Source organism: Chaetura pelagica, unplaced genomic scaffold (genome assembly GCF_000747805.2).
Source record: "Chaetura pelagica isolate M959 unplaced genomic scaffold, ChaPel_1.0 scaffold103, whole genome shotgun sequence".
In the NCBI taxonomy this organism is placed as follows: domain Eukaryota; kingdom Metazoa; phylum Chordata; class Aves; order Apodiformes; family Apodidae; genus Chaetura; species Chaetura pelagica.
Window position 1 is genome coordinate 1157424 of NW_009953004.1, and position 15082 is coordinate 1172505.

At 42.5% G+C, this 15082-nt stretch overlaps 1 protein-coding gene across 1 annotated transcript in view; it reads left to right on the forward strand.

Annotated features, from left to right (window-relative positions):
• The window catches only part of POF1B (premature ovarian failure, 1B), a 20376-nt gene that overhangs the window by 1646 nt on the left and 3648 nt on the right, over positions 1–15082 (forward strand). Inside the window, exons 2-12 of the mRNA XM_009996604.1 lie at positions 204–265; positions 4949–4987; positions 5418–5522; positions 7029–7226; positions 8657–8787; positions 9784–9811; positions 10716–10790; positions 13385–13477; positions 14417–14530; positions 14694–14857; positions 14943–15051. Coding sequence (XP_009994906.1) covers positions 204–265; positions 4949–4987; positions 5418–5522; positions 7029–7226; positions 8657–8787; positions 9784–9811; positions 10716–10790; positions 13385–13477; positions 14417–14530; positions 14694–14857; positions 14943–15051 — 1118 coding nt within the window. The remainder of the gene's footprint in view (positions 1–203; positions 266–4948; positions 4988–5417; positions 5523–7028; positions 7227–8656; positions 8788–9783; positions 9812–10715; positions 10791–13384; positions 13478–14416; positions 14531–14693; positions 14858–14942; positions 15052–15082) is intronic.

The window sequence follows — 15082 nt, forward strand, 5'->3', positions numbered from 1 at the left end:
GGCGGGGTGACTCCTCTCCCACGCGAGGAGGGGGAGCTTCGTGTCTCAGTAACCTCTGTCAGTCTGGAACTCTTAGAATACATTTCTCCTCAGATCTCTCCTTTTCACTTGATTTTAAATGGACCGGTCAGTTTCCTTTTTTTAAAACTTCCAAGTACCTTACTCTGTTGCAGTATTTTCGCTGATTTTTGCCTGTTTAACAGCAAAAATGCAGCTGGAGTGGGAGCCCAAGTGGTTCTGCAGGCCGGGTGCTCCCGTTCCACTGGTGGGATCCACACAAAGCCACTCTTTTGTTTACTTGGTGCTGCTCAAGTAAATGTAATTGGAAGATGTGTGTGTGCTTAATGGTTCTGTTCAAACTGATGGTGGTAATAACGTATGTGACTGAGCAGGCAGGGAAGTAGAATTCATTTAGCTTTGCTTTAAGTCTTCACAATGTAGTTTAGCAGGTTTGCAGCTCTGTGTATATTCAGAGAATGGCTTGAAGGTATTTCTGGAATTTCATATCAATTTGACATACACGATTGATAGCTAGATCTTAAAACTAGAATCCGCTGTCTTAAGAGCAGCTTTGACTGTAAAAACAGAAAAGGAGATCAGAATTTGTTCTTGAACCATTTTTATCTCTTACACATCACCCTGTCATTACTATCAATAGAACTGGACTTGGGATGTTAAGCTCAATATGGCAACATCTGTTTCTTTCAAGTTTATCTCTTTCTTAAGTTTCTTTCCTGTGCTATACAAATATTTAACTAAGATAAATAATAGGGATTAAGGCCAATACAAAATCTGATCTCCTTACAAAGCTGTATTTGCATAGTTTAAGGGCTGCAGGCTGACTTCTGTGCATTCTGGAAAGGAGCTGCTTCACTAACAGCTTTATCTGACTTGGATGTGACAGGCACGTTCCTGCTGTATCAAAGCTGCTAATCCCCCTGTTGCAAGATGTGGGGCAGCAGTGTAAACACTGGTCTTATCTCCCAGATGAGTGAGTGATCTGCTCAGCTAGGCTAGATGATAGTCTGAATTGCGTTCAATTAATGAAATATTCATTAGAATAAATCCTGCAGTCCCAGGCTTCCTCCACTTAGATAAATATATGGACAATTTGATTATAGACTCAAATGCTGGATCTGCCCTACAAAATATGTTTCATTTTCAACATCTGTTTTAGTCACTGAATCCATTAAGTCATGCTGATGAAAAATAATTTCTTGCTGAAGTGTTTTTTGCTGGATTAGACTTTAAAAACAAAAGCAGGTGTAGTTCAGATCAGGCTTTGTGTGGGTTGCAGTTTTAATGGTGGAGTGGGAAGGTGCTTAGTAAGTATTATTAGGCAGTTATTAAAGAAGAAAACAGTAACAAACAGGGAGGTCAGCTGGGAGTAGACAAGAAGTTGCATACTTGATGCTGAATGGGAGTTGTCAGAAAGAAGTGCTGGGAAGAGTGCAGGACATTTCCAGAGTTGCAATGTGAAGTACAATTCTTTTTTTATTCAGGTGCCCTTTGAGCAGATGACACACAGCTGCATAAACTGAGCCATGTAATGATGCCTACCTCACACAGCTGTTTCAAAGACTCCATTTTCAGTCGGTGGCAGCCTAGACCTGCAGTTTAAGCTCCTTGATAAGGCAAAGGGCTGCCTTTGAGCAGTGTTTAATTTACTTCTGCAGAGCTTTGTAGATTAGTGATAACCAATGTCTGCTTTGCTGTTGGTATCAAGTGGTTGGTTTGTGCTGTTGTGTTTATGTACATTTTAAAAAATTCTAGAGGGAAGGGAAATTTGAGACTGGTGTGTGTGTCTAGTTCATGTAATTGTGTATTTTGTAGTTCAGGGTTCAGTTTTCTTCACTTTTTTTGGTCTAGTTTTGTTTTATCCTTGATGTAGAAGCCAAATGCTACTCCCAGCCATGGCAAGCTTCATCTGGAGTGATTCATGGCAAACTTTGCTCTCATCTGCTTGATCTAAATGAAGAATGTTGCTCAGAATACATTATCTTCCAGTATAGCTTAAATGTCCAAATCCTTTCACCATGTTATGAAAAAATAACAGATGAAATGGCATACGGCAGGTGTCTGCTGTCAGAGCAGAGGGCACACATCTGATAGGCTGTGTAGGAGTTGTCTATCCCTGTGAGAAATTTTGTGAGCAGGATCTTTTCCTGGCTGGGCTGAGTTCTGTGCAGTGTGAAGGGCTCTCACCACCCATTGTGAGAATTGTATAATATTAACCAGCTTGTGGGATTTGTCTGTATTGTTGGAAAGAGCCTTCAAACATCACCTGCCGTTTCCGTATTTCAGCTGCCAAATGTAACTCATAAATTCTGATGAGATGACTGGATTGCTTGCAATTAACAAGACAATACGTTATGGGTAAGAGGTTTTGACACATTAAATTCTTAATCACTAGTTTGTCTGGAGCTAAGGGAAGCTTGTTGAAATAAAAGCACACTGTTTGTGTGGGTTTTTTATAAAACTTACATGTGGTAACTAGGTAAATCTATCAAATGCTTATTTTAAAATCTACAGACTAGAAAAAAAACATAATGGAAGTGTTAGCATATGCCTTTTGAAATTATCCTTATAAACACAGACCCGGAATGACTGGTCAGGTTGTTAAAAATCCCAAACCCAGTTGTGCCACTGAAATCCACAGCAGCACTGGACTCTCCCGGTTAGAATCCCCATCCTTCTCCCAGCTACAAAATGTTACATCTGGAGAGCACTGCAGGAGATGACAGAGTAGCCTGAGCTGTGCCCCTTGGGAAGGATGGGAAGTTGGAGGTATCCCAAGGTTGTCCTCCACAGCAGTACCTCCAGCAGCACACCAGCCCTGCTGAGGGAGCAGCTCCAGTGGCCTTGGTGTGGCATCCCCTGCAGGGCCAGGAGCTGCCTGTGGGGAGGTCAGGCTGGCACCCAGTCAGAGTTTCTGTTCCCTCCCAGCCTGTGCAAGTCCAGCCTGCTGGGCTGGTATGGGAGGAAGGGCAGGCAAATCTGTGTTTGTGAAGGAGTGAGGGAAATGTATCTGCATCAAAGTTCTTTGGAAATGAAAGAGTTTGGGTATCTTACAAATAAGCATAATTTTATCCAAACAAAGCATTCTTAGCTTTGTATATTATTCTGCAGGTGATTAGCCAGTCCTTTTGAATATTAAACTTAAAATGCTCTAGTGTTCACTGTTCTGAACATGTTCCTCTGAGAACACACGGGCAACTAGATAGGAAAACCTTCCACATTGTCCTCTCTGGACCAGACACCAGGAGTTGGGTGTTCCACAGCCCTGCGGCAGTGAGATTTAGTTCAGGCAATTTTGTTCAGCTTTTCAGTTGAATGAATTGAAAATGTGTCTTTTAATTTCGTACACAATGCTGATCTGGTTTTCATGTGCCCTGCCATGGCAGTCAGCTCTCAACAAGAACAATGACTGCTCTCCCCAGCCCTGGTGGGGTCCTGCAGAGCCAGCCACGCCTGGCTCAGCGTGGAGCTCAGAGGTGCTGGGAGCCAGGCTGTGCCTGCTCTGGAACTGGTGGGAGGGAAATACCAGTGGACCTCCATTTGTAAAGTATTTTACTTTTTAGCTCAAATCCATATGTGTCAGAGCGATGCAAGAATTGGGCTGTGTTTTCTATGCCTCCCTGTTGTCTCTCTTTGGAGTTATGTCCTGGCACAGACAGTTCTGTTGGTGTTGGTGGGTTTCCTTCCTTGATGGACCATCCTCAAGTACTCAGTTTGTGGGAAGAGGGCAGTAATCAGCTTTCTCAGTTTCCTGCAGCACTTACAATTTTAAAATTTCTTCATTACTGTGATTGCTGCTAAAACAGTTTATTTTCTACTTTGACTCCTCTTTCCTGGTGCTGTTATGATTCATTCTTGGGACATTTGGAAGATTGCTTCAGGCTTCCTAAACTTATGCAATAGTTCACAACTGGAAGCCTGACCTACTTCAGAGTTACTCTTACCCAGTTAAGGATGTCTCAGACTGAACATAAACCTCCCAACTACTGCCCATGGGCTGAGGGAAGAAATGATTTGTAGTGAAAATTGAAAATCTGTACTGTGGGAAGGAATAGGTAGTGTGCTGTAAACTAGCAAACTGCGTGATGCTTAGGTTAGATTCGGTGGGTTGGATTCACTTCAAGCAATGTGTACAGTTTGTTACTACTGGTGGCAGTCCACAAAATGGAGGACAGTGCCCACCATTGCTTGTAGACAGTGCTGGGAAGAAGAGTTAAATAATCTGTTGGAACATGAACACAACTGCTGCCATTTCTGGATTTCTGTCATTTAAAAAGGCATATTTCATTTTTCATTCAAGAATGTGCAGATGTCCCGTGTGTGTCTTTTCATAGGTGTCAATGATGGAGTTTTGTGACCAGGTTTTGAAGCAATTGCCACCGCTGGGTGCATTGGCTGGTGCCTGGTGTGGGTTGCTGGCAGTTCCTCTGTCCCTCTTGTTTTGGTGTTTGAGCAAAATACAAATTTTCTTCCCCTGATGAAACAAAAGGTGTTTTAGATGTACATCCATATAAACCAACTGATGTTTATAGATAACATGGAAGACTGTAAGTAGAAGACAGTGTCTGTGGAACAGCAGGGAGATGTGATCCCGAAGGCCTAGTCCAGTATGTCAGCTTTGATTTGTTCCTTATTCTGTTGGTACTCACAGAAAATAGGGATTCATTCCCTCAGACCTGCCAGGAGGTGATTGAAGGAAGACAGACTGCTAAACCTGGGAGTCCAGACTGCGCACTGCTTCCCTTGGGTCCAAGGGCCCTGGCTTTAAATCACTTGTAGGGGATTTTGACCAAGGGATCTCTGTACATTTACAGCTGGTTCATGTTCAGATTAATTTGAGAATCTGTGTAAGCTTGATCTCTAACAATAAAACATTTTGCAGATTAAAGTGCAGTAATCACTGAATTGTTACTTATTTCCTTCCTTGCAGGGCACTTTTCGAAGGATTATTATCGAGAATCCTGATCAGGTAGGAAAACTGTTAAGTGCTGGAGTTCTGATTGTGTAGCTCTTCTTCCCTTAATTACCCTGACTGGGCAAAGTGCTCAGCTGCCTCCATCAGGGGATGTGAAATGTTTTGAAAGCACATGGCCCACACCTCTGGAAGAGGAAAGTAATAGGGACTGAAAAGAGAGCAGAAGTGCTAGTCAGGTTTCCCACCTCTCAGCAGTAAGTCTCTAGTAACATGCTTCAATTTCTAACTGTTTCTGCCACATTTATTTCAAACCTTGTCTAGATGTCAGAGTCACTTTGTTTCCATATGGACATACACTCAAATGTATATATCTTAAAGAACTATCTCAAAGTGTATGTGTCTTCAAGTTATATTTTATAGTCAGAATTGCACTAATTCTGAACTTGACAAGATTTGTGAATGTTTTTATTAAAATGTTTTACAGGAGCAATTATCCCCATTATTTCTTAGAGGGGGGAATTTCTTTCCTGGAAATAATGTCATCTATGAAAAGACAATAAGAAAATATGAGCTGTTAAATCCCCACCAAGTAAGTTGGTTATTATAATAATTTGGTTATTATTAATACTATCTATTGCAAGAGAAAATTGAGATTTTAGCTCTTTTCTTGTTTTTACTCATTCTTGAAAAAAATGTATTTGAAAAAGCTATCTGGAAACTTTGTCTTAGAATTGGTATTTTGTCAATAGTAAAAATATTCCTACTTATTGCTGTGAAATACTGTTACTTTCAACAGGAAAAATGTTGAATTGTAAGCTATTTCAGAGTGATTAATCTTACCTGTTTGCAGTTTTTGTTTGTTTATAACAGAAGTTTTCATTCCATTCTGGATTTTAGATAGATAAATTAGGTGTGATATCCTTACCCTAAGTGACAAGCAAAAAAAAAATAGAGCTAATGATGAATCTCAGCTTCCTTCTTCCCATAGAATAGTGGAAGTATGGGGTCTAGTCCTAGAAACTATTTGTATATCTGGTTTTTGTTACCCAGGGTATTATCTAGATTTATGTAAAAGCAGGAGTGTTGTTTTGGAGGAAATTTCCCAGTATCCTGCTCCTATACACCCTGTGTGCTCCTCTCATGAGAATGCAGTTCACTCCAAATCCAATGGAAAACCTCCTCCCATAGCTGGAATGTCAGGTTGGGTCCTCACTCTGCTCCCCTGGTCTCTGCTGTGCAGGTGTTGGGTAGACCCTGTGCTCTGGTTTTGGTGTGGAATTGGAAGCTGGTTCAACTTTTTAAATGCAGCATTGTGAATTTAAAGTTAAAATCACCTGAAGCCCAGGATCTGCATTTGCATGTTTCTATGTAGAATACAAAATCCGTTTGTTTTTTTTGTTTGTTTGTTTGTTTGGGTTTTTTTGGTGTTTTTTTTTAAGTAAATGTGTAACAGCCATGATCTAGAGAAACACTGTAAGTTTGCTGGAATCTGTAGCTTTCAGGGTTTTGACTTTGAACATAAATTAGCTTCTAGTTTATTGTTTTGGCATGTGGTTTTGTAAATAGTGCTTTTCTTGATTGTAAAAACAAGACAGGTGTCCCTTACATTTAGGACACTCTGAGTTACAATTGCTGAAAGCATTTATGGAGGAAAATGTCTTGAACCAGTTGTACTAAACTCTTTCCTAACTACAGTGATAAAAACTGAGTTCAACTGGAGCTCTTTTTTACCTCTAAAATCCTTAATGAAACAGGATATACATATGCTTAAAATTAAATACCAGGAGTTCCCATTGCCTCAGTAAATTAAGAGTAACAACATAATGGAACATACAACTCAGGAAAGATGTATCTTCTATGCTTGTCATTTGCAGCTACTAGCATTTGGGAATTAGAACCCTGAAGTATGAAAGTGTGAGACAAACTCATGTTCAATTAGGGAAAAAAAGGAATTTTATTAGGATTATTTAAATATCTGAAACTCTCATCAGTCTTTCAATGTAAAACCACATTTCACTAATTTATATATTGATATTAAGCTTCTGTCTCATTAAGGTGTGTCCAGCAGCTTAAAAAAATTGGTTCTTGTTTTTAGGAGAAGCAGTACCAGTTGTGCCAGCAGGCTGACCCGTGCCATGTGTCCCAGCCCTGTCCACAGCCCGAGCAGCCCCGGGTCACCCAGCAGTGCCAGCAGACACAGACCAGCAACCCCTGTGACCTGATGCCCGTGACTGTGGGCGATGAGTGCGGGGGCGGCTCCGTCAGGAGGGTCACAGTGCAGACCTGCCAGCCTGTAAGAATCCTTAGTTGAATGTTTTGCTGTTTTCAGGGTATTTCTGGTTTGCATGCAGAGTACAGAGCTTTACAGACACATACAATTGCTGATCCCCAATGTCAGAAGTCCTTGGTCAAATCCTAGTAGGGTAATTAAGCACCATCAGTTTGGGTCTGTTGCAGGCAACTTCTTTGTATGCTGAAATTGCAGACCTTGTCTGGAACTGTCCCAGACTTTGGCACATGCTGTGAAAACAAAACAAAACAAAACAAAAAGTTGGTTAGGTGATGTATTCTATTTCTTATGGGCATAGACCTGCACTTAATTGTGCTGACCATCATTCTACCTCCCTTTAAATTTGTTAAGTCTTGCTGGCTTTTGTTTTTGTTTCTTTATCTGGGAGTTTATCTGTTTTCATCTTGTTAGTCTTTGTACAACAAATATAAGGTTTATGCTTCCAGTTTTGGAGAATAGAGACATTGCTTTATAAAGTGGACATACATCAATTCAGGATAGCTAGCTGCACTGATCAGTGAGGATTCGAAATGCATTTCAAGTTGACATAGAAGTATTGACATATGTCCACTGGAAGCACCAAACTGGCTTCCTTTGCCCTTCATGTTGCAGCAGGTTGCAGGTTCTGGAGTTTCTAAGGGCTGCAGGAGCCCTGCTGTGCACATACACTGTTACTTCAGTTGTGGGAGGGAGTGTAGCAGTCCCTCCTGTGCATCTCTTTACTTTAGAGGTGGTGAGACAAACATACTTGGTGACCTTACTCTTAGAGCTGTGTGGAATCTTCTAGAGCCAGATAACTCCCATGAACCAGGTTAGGTAAACTCAGTTGGGGCTGCTCTTTAAATTCTTCTGTTGTTCATATGCACAAACAAACATTTGAACTTCAGTTGAGGTGTTTTAAGGTCTTGCTGGGCTTAAGAAAAGGAGGTGGCTTCTGTCAGTGCCCTTTCTGTAGATGCTTTTGAAACAGAGTCTGGGAAGGAAAAGAACTTCCTCACTCAGCCATTGGATATACTCCAAGGCATGACTGTGTGCAAAAGCCCTGGGAATGTGGCAACACACAGACCATTTTTGCAGTGGGGAATTTTGCACCCAGCTGGGTTTATTCAGGCGCTGCACACAGCATCTTGCCCTCTACAGCTATGGAAACATGTATGTTACTGAAAGAGTTCATCATTCTCAGGTCTCTGCTTGTTAGAGTATTGCTGATGGCATTGCTGAGGAAGAGAACACTTGTGTCGTGGTTGTTGTAAGGGCAGTGATTTCTGTGTGGTTCTGAAACCCAGACTGCACAGAAGGCTCAGCACCAGGAAAAAGAGCAGTGTAAGCAAATTGTTAGAGCAAACAGCCAATCCATAATACTTGAGCATCTTCAGTTTCAGTTTTTGTCCTGAGGAAGGGAACCCAGCTCTGATTCTCCTCCTACTTGCCAGGTGAACTGCTCCCAGGAAAGCAGTGACCAGCTGGACTGCCGCTACTTCGGCGAGCTCCTGGCTGAGCTGCACCGCAAGACCAGCGACCTGCACAGCTGTTTGCTGCAGCACGTGGAGAAAATCGGAGGAAGGTACTGGCATTGTCTGCTCTCTCCTTTTGGTATCCTAGCAATCACAGCATTGCACAGTTCAGAGGATACTGTTCTTTGTTTTTTCCCCCACAGCTAGGATTGACTATGTACTGTACATAATAATTTGCTGGGTAACTGAGGGCATTCAAATGCTGTAAGCCAAGAATATTGATTTTGATGCTTTTTCAAACTGTTCAGTCTAAAACACAGTAAGAATTCTGTATCCTACTCCTGTTTGCACATAAGAGCAGTAGAGTATACCTACAGCATGCTCTGACAAATGTCTTACTGAGTCCTGAAGAAAAAACCCAGATGTCCAGCCATTTCCTTTGTTCTGTCCTGGTGTTCTGTTATGTCCTGGCCATCATAAGGCATAAAGCTCAGTATCTAACTGCAAAATAATGCCAAGCATGTGTCCTGCAGAGCCCTACAGATTGTCTTTCAGAAGAAAGGCAGGATCACACCAGTACTCTGAGTCACCAGTGTTCTTACCCCTCCCTTAGAAGCACCACTGCTTCGTTCTCCCCCGTGCTCCCAGGCTCCTATGGTGCTTTCCAAGTTGCCTGGAATAAGTGGTCTCAAAGCAGGGGAGAAGTGGAATGGGAGCATCATAACACACCTGACACTGCTAAGGAAACACTTCAGCCTTGTCAATACACTGCAGCATAGTTCTAGGTACACCATCACCCAGCTAATTAAGAATATAATGGGATTAACTGGACATAACTGGGAGATCTGCCCCAAGAAGCAGATAATCAGCCTGTGTTAATTGGGCTGCTGTTAGTATTCCAGGCTGCTCAGATAGGTCTCTGTGGAGTCATATTTAAAAGCTCCTGCTGCCAGGCACCTTAAAAGGCAGGTACTTCATCTGATAAAAACCTTCCTTGCTCCATATTTTAAAGATAATCTTTTTATAGTTGTGCATGTGGGGATGAATTCTTACAAGTTCTCAACAAGCTTTCTGTTAATTGGTCCCTTGGATTTTGTGTTTTACAGGAACCATGACTTGGAATTCACCTATCAGGTAAGCACCAGGTGTGCTCTCCACAAGCTGTTCCCCGACGTGCTGTGTTAACAGCATTGGTGTGGCTCTGGCAGCCAGTTTAAATGAAGAATGCTGCTCTTTGTTAGTCAGGGATTACTGCTTTTAATTCAGAGCCTAAAACCTACTGCTAGACATACATTTGCAAACATGGTAGTATCGAAAGGAAACTAGTAATTTGCATTTTTCCAGTATGATAGTAAAATTTTGAAAGTCTTTAGCAAGTCTTTCCTGTTGGGCCAATAATGGTTTTGTTGTAAGACAAACCTGTGCAGCTACGTCTATTTTCATTATGCATTTTTTGCAAAGATTTTGCACTCTCTTGCCGGTAAAGCTGCTGTTGAGCACCATGTGCAGCACCAGTGCAGGAGGTGCAGAACCCTGCCTCAGAGAGAGGAGAGGAACATGAGCTGGCAGTTTGAAAGGCTGTGTGTATGTGGCAGGAATATTTGTCTAGGACTAAATATTTGTCAAGGGTTAAATTAAACTACATGAAGCAATGCCCCAAGTCACTGGGGCTGCCTCTTGTGACACGTTGGTCATCTTTTGTGTCCTGACAGTCTCTTTGTTGAGAAACGCAAGATTTGCTCGTATCATTTATTGCTGGGAGTTGTTCCAGCATGGGCTGTTACTTTCTTGAGAGAGGATTGTTTTGAATACTGCTTTTAAAATAAATGCTAAAAGATTTGAATATATGCTTCATGCATCACTTCCTCTCAGTTTTAATGCCACAGACAAATATGAGACTTTGATCTATTTTCATTCTTATTTGCCTTGTCCTAAGCATGTTTTTCATAGTAGAGCTGTGTAACTAATGAAGAAACCACATAATGATCAGACTAAATTCTTAATCAAGATGTCTCCCCTTTCCTCTCTCTTTGCTTAGACTGAAGAGATTGAAGATTTAATTCCTAAAGGACTGTCTGAAGCAACAAAGCAGCAGATTCGTTATCTCCTGCAGGTATGAGAGTGGGGTGGAAGGGGGATGTGGAAGCCTATAGGGACTTCAAATAGAAAATGGCTTATACATAGCAGGGACTTTGTACATAACATGGTTCACTTTGTGCTCTGCTTACTCCATTTTTTCTGGTGTAAAGGATATGGCATCATACAGGTGATCCCAGTTGTTGGCATTTGGGCCCACAGATCATGTGTGTATTTTAAACTGAGCTTTACTGGTGGCACTTCGTTGCAGTTTCAGTGGAAACCTTGGCTTTTGGTGGAGAACACAGATTCTTCATCTTATTATGTATTTGTGTTGTGTACTATCACTTTACTTGAAAAGCTAAAGGCAGACAGAAGGTGCTTTAGTGAATATTGGAGATTGATTGCCAGCTACACAGAATGCTTCTATCTTAGGTTTCACCTCTTACAAACATTCTGGGTAAAACCCTCCCCCACAGCACCAAGTTCCCAGGCTTGCTTATGGTGTTTGGTAACAAAGCAACCATTTCTGCCTTGGGTCCATTTATAAAGGCTTTTCTTCTGATCTTGTTCTTCAGCTGCCCCACCATCCCAGCCTGCCTTTTCAATCACCAGCCACAGGGGTTTGGCTGGAAGGTGGTGGGACAGGAATGCAGTTTTGGTAATGGTTCTTCATTCAGTTGGCTCCCAGCACTGGAATGCTCTGCAATGCATTTTCCAGCAAAACACTTGACCTGGTTAGGAATTGCCTTGAAGGCAGATGACTGGAACTGGCCCCTGCCTTTTTGACTCAACACAGGAGTGCTGGAGCATGAATCCCACTTCATCTCCAGAACCATTTGAGGTGTAGGTGTGTTAGAACAGGATCCAAACCAACCTGCACTGCTTGGCAGGTGTGTCCAGACCTGGTCTGGAGCTTAGGTTCACTTCCTGGTAAAAAATCTATCTGAAGGAAGTTGTGAATGTCAGAGCTTGGTTTGACTTCCCAGCTCATCTGCTTTCTGCAGGAGTATGGGTAAACGTGACCTCCCAGTTCGCTTCCAACTTTTAATTATTCTGGGATTCTTTTACAAGGCAGATGGACACTGGTCCTGACCTCCTCAGCAGGAGCATGGGACAAAGTGACCTCCCAGTTCGCTTCCAACTTTTAATTATTCTGGGATTCTTTTACAAGGCAGATGGACACTGGTCCTGACCTCCTGCTAGAACCCTGTCCCAGGAAGCCAGGTCAGCTCACCAGTGTGAGATCTGAAACAGTGTGTCCTGTTACCTGTAGTCCAGCTGGCCTCATATTTGCACACCTGTGCTTAAAAAAAAATGCAGCTAAAATGTCTTTTGGGGAACCAGATTTGGTCAGCTACTTGTAGACCTGCTCTCAGACCTCTCAGATGGGGTTACATGTGGAATGTTTTGACATCCCAGCAGGATTCTGAGCCAGCTATCACACTGCTCAGGTGGAGACTGTGCTGGGTGTGCCCAGAGGCTCCAGTCTAAGCACATGGAGAATGTCACTGTATACAACACCTGTGGAATTCAGCAACCTCTACCACTAATTGCTGAGTGGGGACCTACCTATCTTTTTATAGTCTAATTCAACCACTTTGACTTAATTCCTTCTTTTAATCTATTCTCACAGTGTATTTCACAATAAAACCAACAAAACAGTAAATAAGAACTGAAATTGTAGTTTAATTAAAAATCAAACAGGTAAGAAATGTTATTTTTGAAGCCTCAGTCACATAATAGCACCAGGGGATAAAAAAATAGGACAAGGGTTAATCAGCGTATTAATGGAGATCTTGGTGGCTTTCTTCAATTCAGGGGATGAACAAATAAGGGACAGTATCAGAGGAAGAGAAACAGGGAGCTTAATTTTCATGCAGAGTGTAAAAACCAAAACATATTGTGTTTAGAATATTCAGCCCTTCTAGATGAGTCAAAGATTTGACAAATTTTGTGATTTCTTTCAAGATAAATTTTTCTTCTTTCAAATGTTAGAAATGTATCATGAAATGAACCAATTTCTATTTTATTGTGAATCAATACACATGGATGAAAAGAACAGTGCTGGGCTGTCGAGCATTGCTGCCTTTCTTCTGCAACCAGTTGCCTCCTTTAACGTTTGGAATCTTTTTCCTTTTCAAGGGAGGAGTTGGTTGTTACAGATCTTTTAAAAAATTATTTTAATTTTTTAAATTTTTAAAGTAAATCCTCTTGCCCTTGAGCTGAAAGCATGTTCTGCCAGGTCTGAGCTGAGGACTCATTCCTCTGTGACTTCTCAGGTAGGGCAGTGATTTCTTTACATCCATGTAAGTCACAAAGCTCTACATGCTCAAAAGATGACTGTACAATATTAACACAATTATTTTTCCCTTTATTGGTGTACAAATGCTGTTCGTTCCTCTCTTGTTCCTTCCACTTGAAAAAATCTTGGCCTGTGTTACAAGACAGTAAGTAAAACCTGAAGCCACTGGCAAAGTGCAGATGTGTCATGCCAAGCAGGAGCTCCAACAGCACAGGTTACTTTGTGCTCCAAAGCAGGTTTCTGTTCTACCCTCTGTCAAGCACAGTGTAACCAAAGCACATCAATTAATCAGCTTTGTAATTTATTTTTTTCTAACCCATTCCTAGATGAGAGTGACATCAGACAAGTCATTGAGACTCGTGCTCTCCACGTTCAGGAACCTGCGGGAGGAGCTCTGCCATCTGCAGGATGACCTGGGGGTAAGTCACACTGCTCTGCCCCTCTGGCCTCAGCCTCTGGTTTTACCTGCCACCAGGAAGTCTGGCACAAAGACACTTCAGCTGTGAACCCCGGGTGCTTTACTGGTGAAGGACCTGCAAGACTTGTCCTGTGGGTGAGGGCAGGTTTCTTTCTAGCAGGGGTTTTCTGAGGTTCAGTTTGTTGAAGCCTAAAAACCCAAATACTTTCAAAGGAAGAAAAGACCCGGCCAAGTGAAATTAGGTGGAAAGTGCTGAATTGGTCTGTATGGTGCTGGTATCTCTGCAGTGGTGTAAATGCATGGAGCTGTTTCTGCTTTTAACTCTGACAAGGAGGACACCCCAAGTGCCTCTTTACCAGCACTGTCCAGGAATGGGGAGCCCTCAGGTCCAGTCACTCCTGATAAAGCTGTGTCTCCTGCTGCACAGGAAAGGTGTTGTCAGCTGGTGGCTTTAGCAACTCAGGTGGTTCTCCAGCTGGAGCTGGAGCTCCACAGCTACTGATACAGCTGGATACGTAGAGAGTTGCTGCTAGACAGGTGGAGAGTTGCTCCACAAGCAGGAACATGTCCCACAGCAGCCCAAGCCCTCAGCCCCACTGGAAACTTCACAGCACACACTTGTGAAATGCAGTGTAGGGAGCAGAGAGGGAGTTTTAAGGGTCATCTTCAGCATGGAGCAAGGAGTCCGTTCAGTGAAGTCGTTTCAGTTTAGGTATTTTTATTGGTTTGTTTCATCAAATAATTCATTCTAGGACAGAGTTGAAAGAGCAGTGTGCAAGATCTCAGTGCTTACACACAACACAAGGCCACAGACACTACAGTTTCAAGAAGACAGATGATTTTCTCAGTTCTAAAGCCTCACTCAGTATGTTGCATTTTGAATATGTAAACATTTACTGAGGAGTTGCAGCTATTGACCACAAACCCTTTTGTCTTACAGAAATTAGAAACTGACAATGTCTTACTGAAGAAGGATTTGGCTTTTAAAGAGTCTCAAGTAAAAGAATATGAAACTATGTTGGCTTCTCTGAGAGACAATAATCGTCAGCAGCAGGTAAATCTAAAGCATTTTCATTGTAATTACACAGCCCAAAACTGGCCCATACACTGTGTTCTGAGTGTTCTGAGTGACTGCTGCCTGGAATATGTTGGTGTATGTGTGTGATCCTGTTATTCCTTAAGGAACACTGCATTCATGCCACTTCTGGTCTCTCCAGCAAGGGCTCAGGGACAGCACTGCCAAGTGCCGCTGCCTGGAGGAAGAGCTGCTGTGCCTCCGGCTCACCGAGGGAGAGAAGGATTGTCAGCTGAAGGAGCTGGAGTACTGCAAGCGGGCCCTGGAGCAGGAGATCCAGAACCTCAGGCTGCAGGTGACAGACATGTTCTGTGTTCAGCAGCTGTTGTTCATGTGTGACAATTAATGATCTAAGCTCTCATTTTAACATAATACTTCATTTTCTGCAGAGCTGCTCCAATCCCACCCTGCAGACCACCACGGACGAGCTCTCCAGCCGTTATGTGGAGATGATCAATAACCTGAGAGAGGACAAAGATCGGGAGATCCGCAGCCTCCGGGTGAGCTGTTGAACATGGCACAGGGCATTCC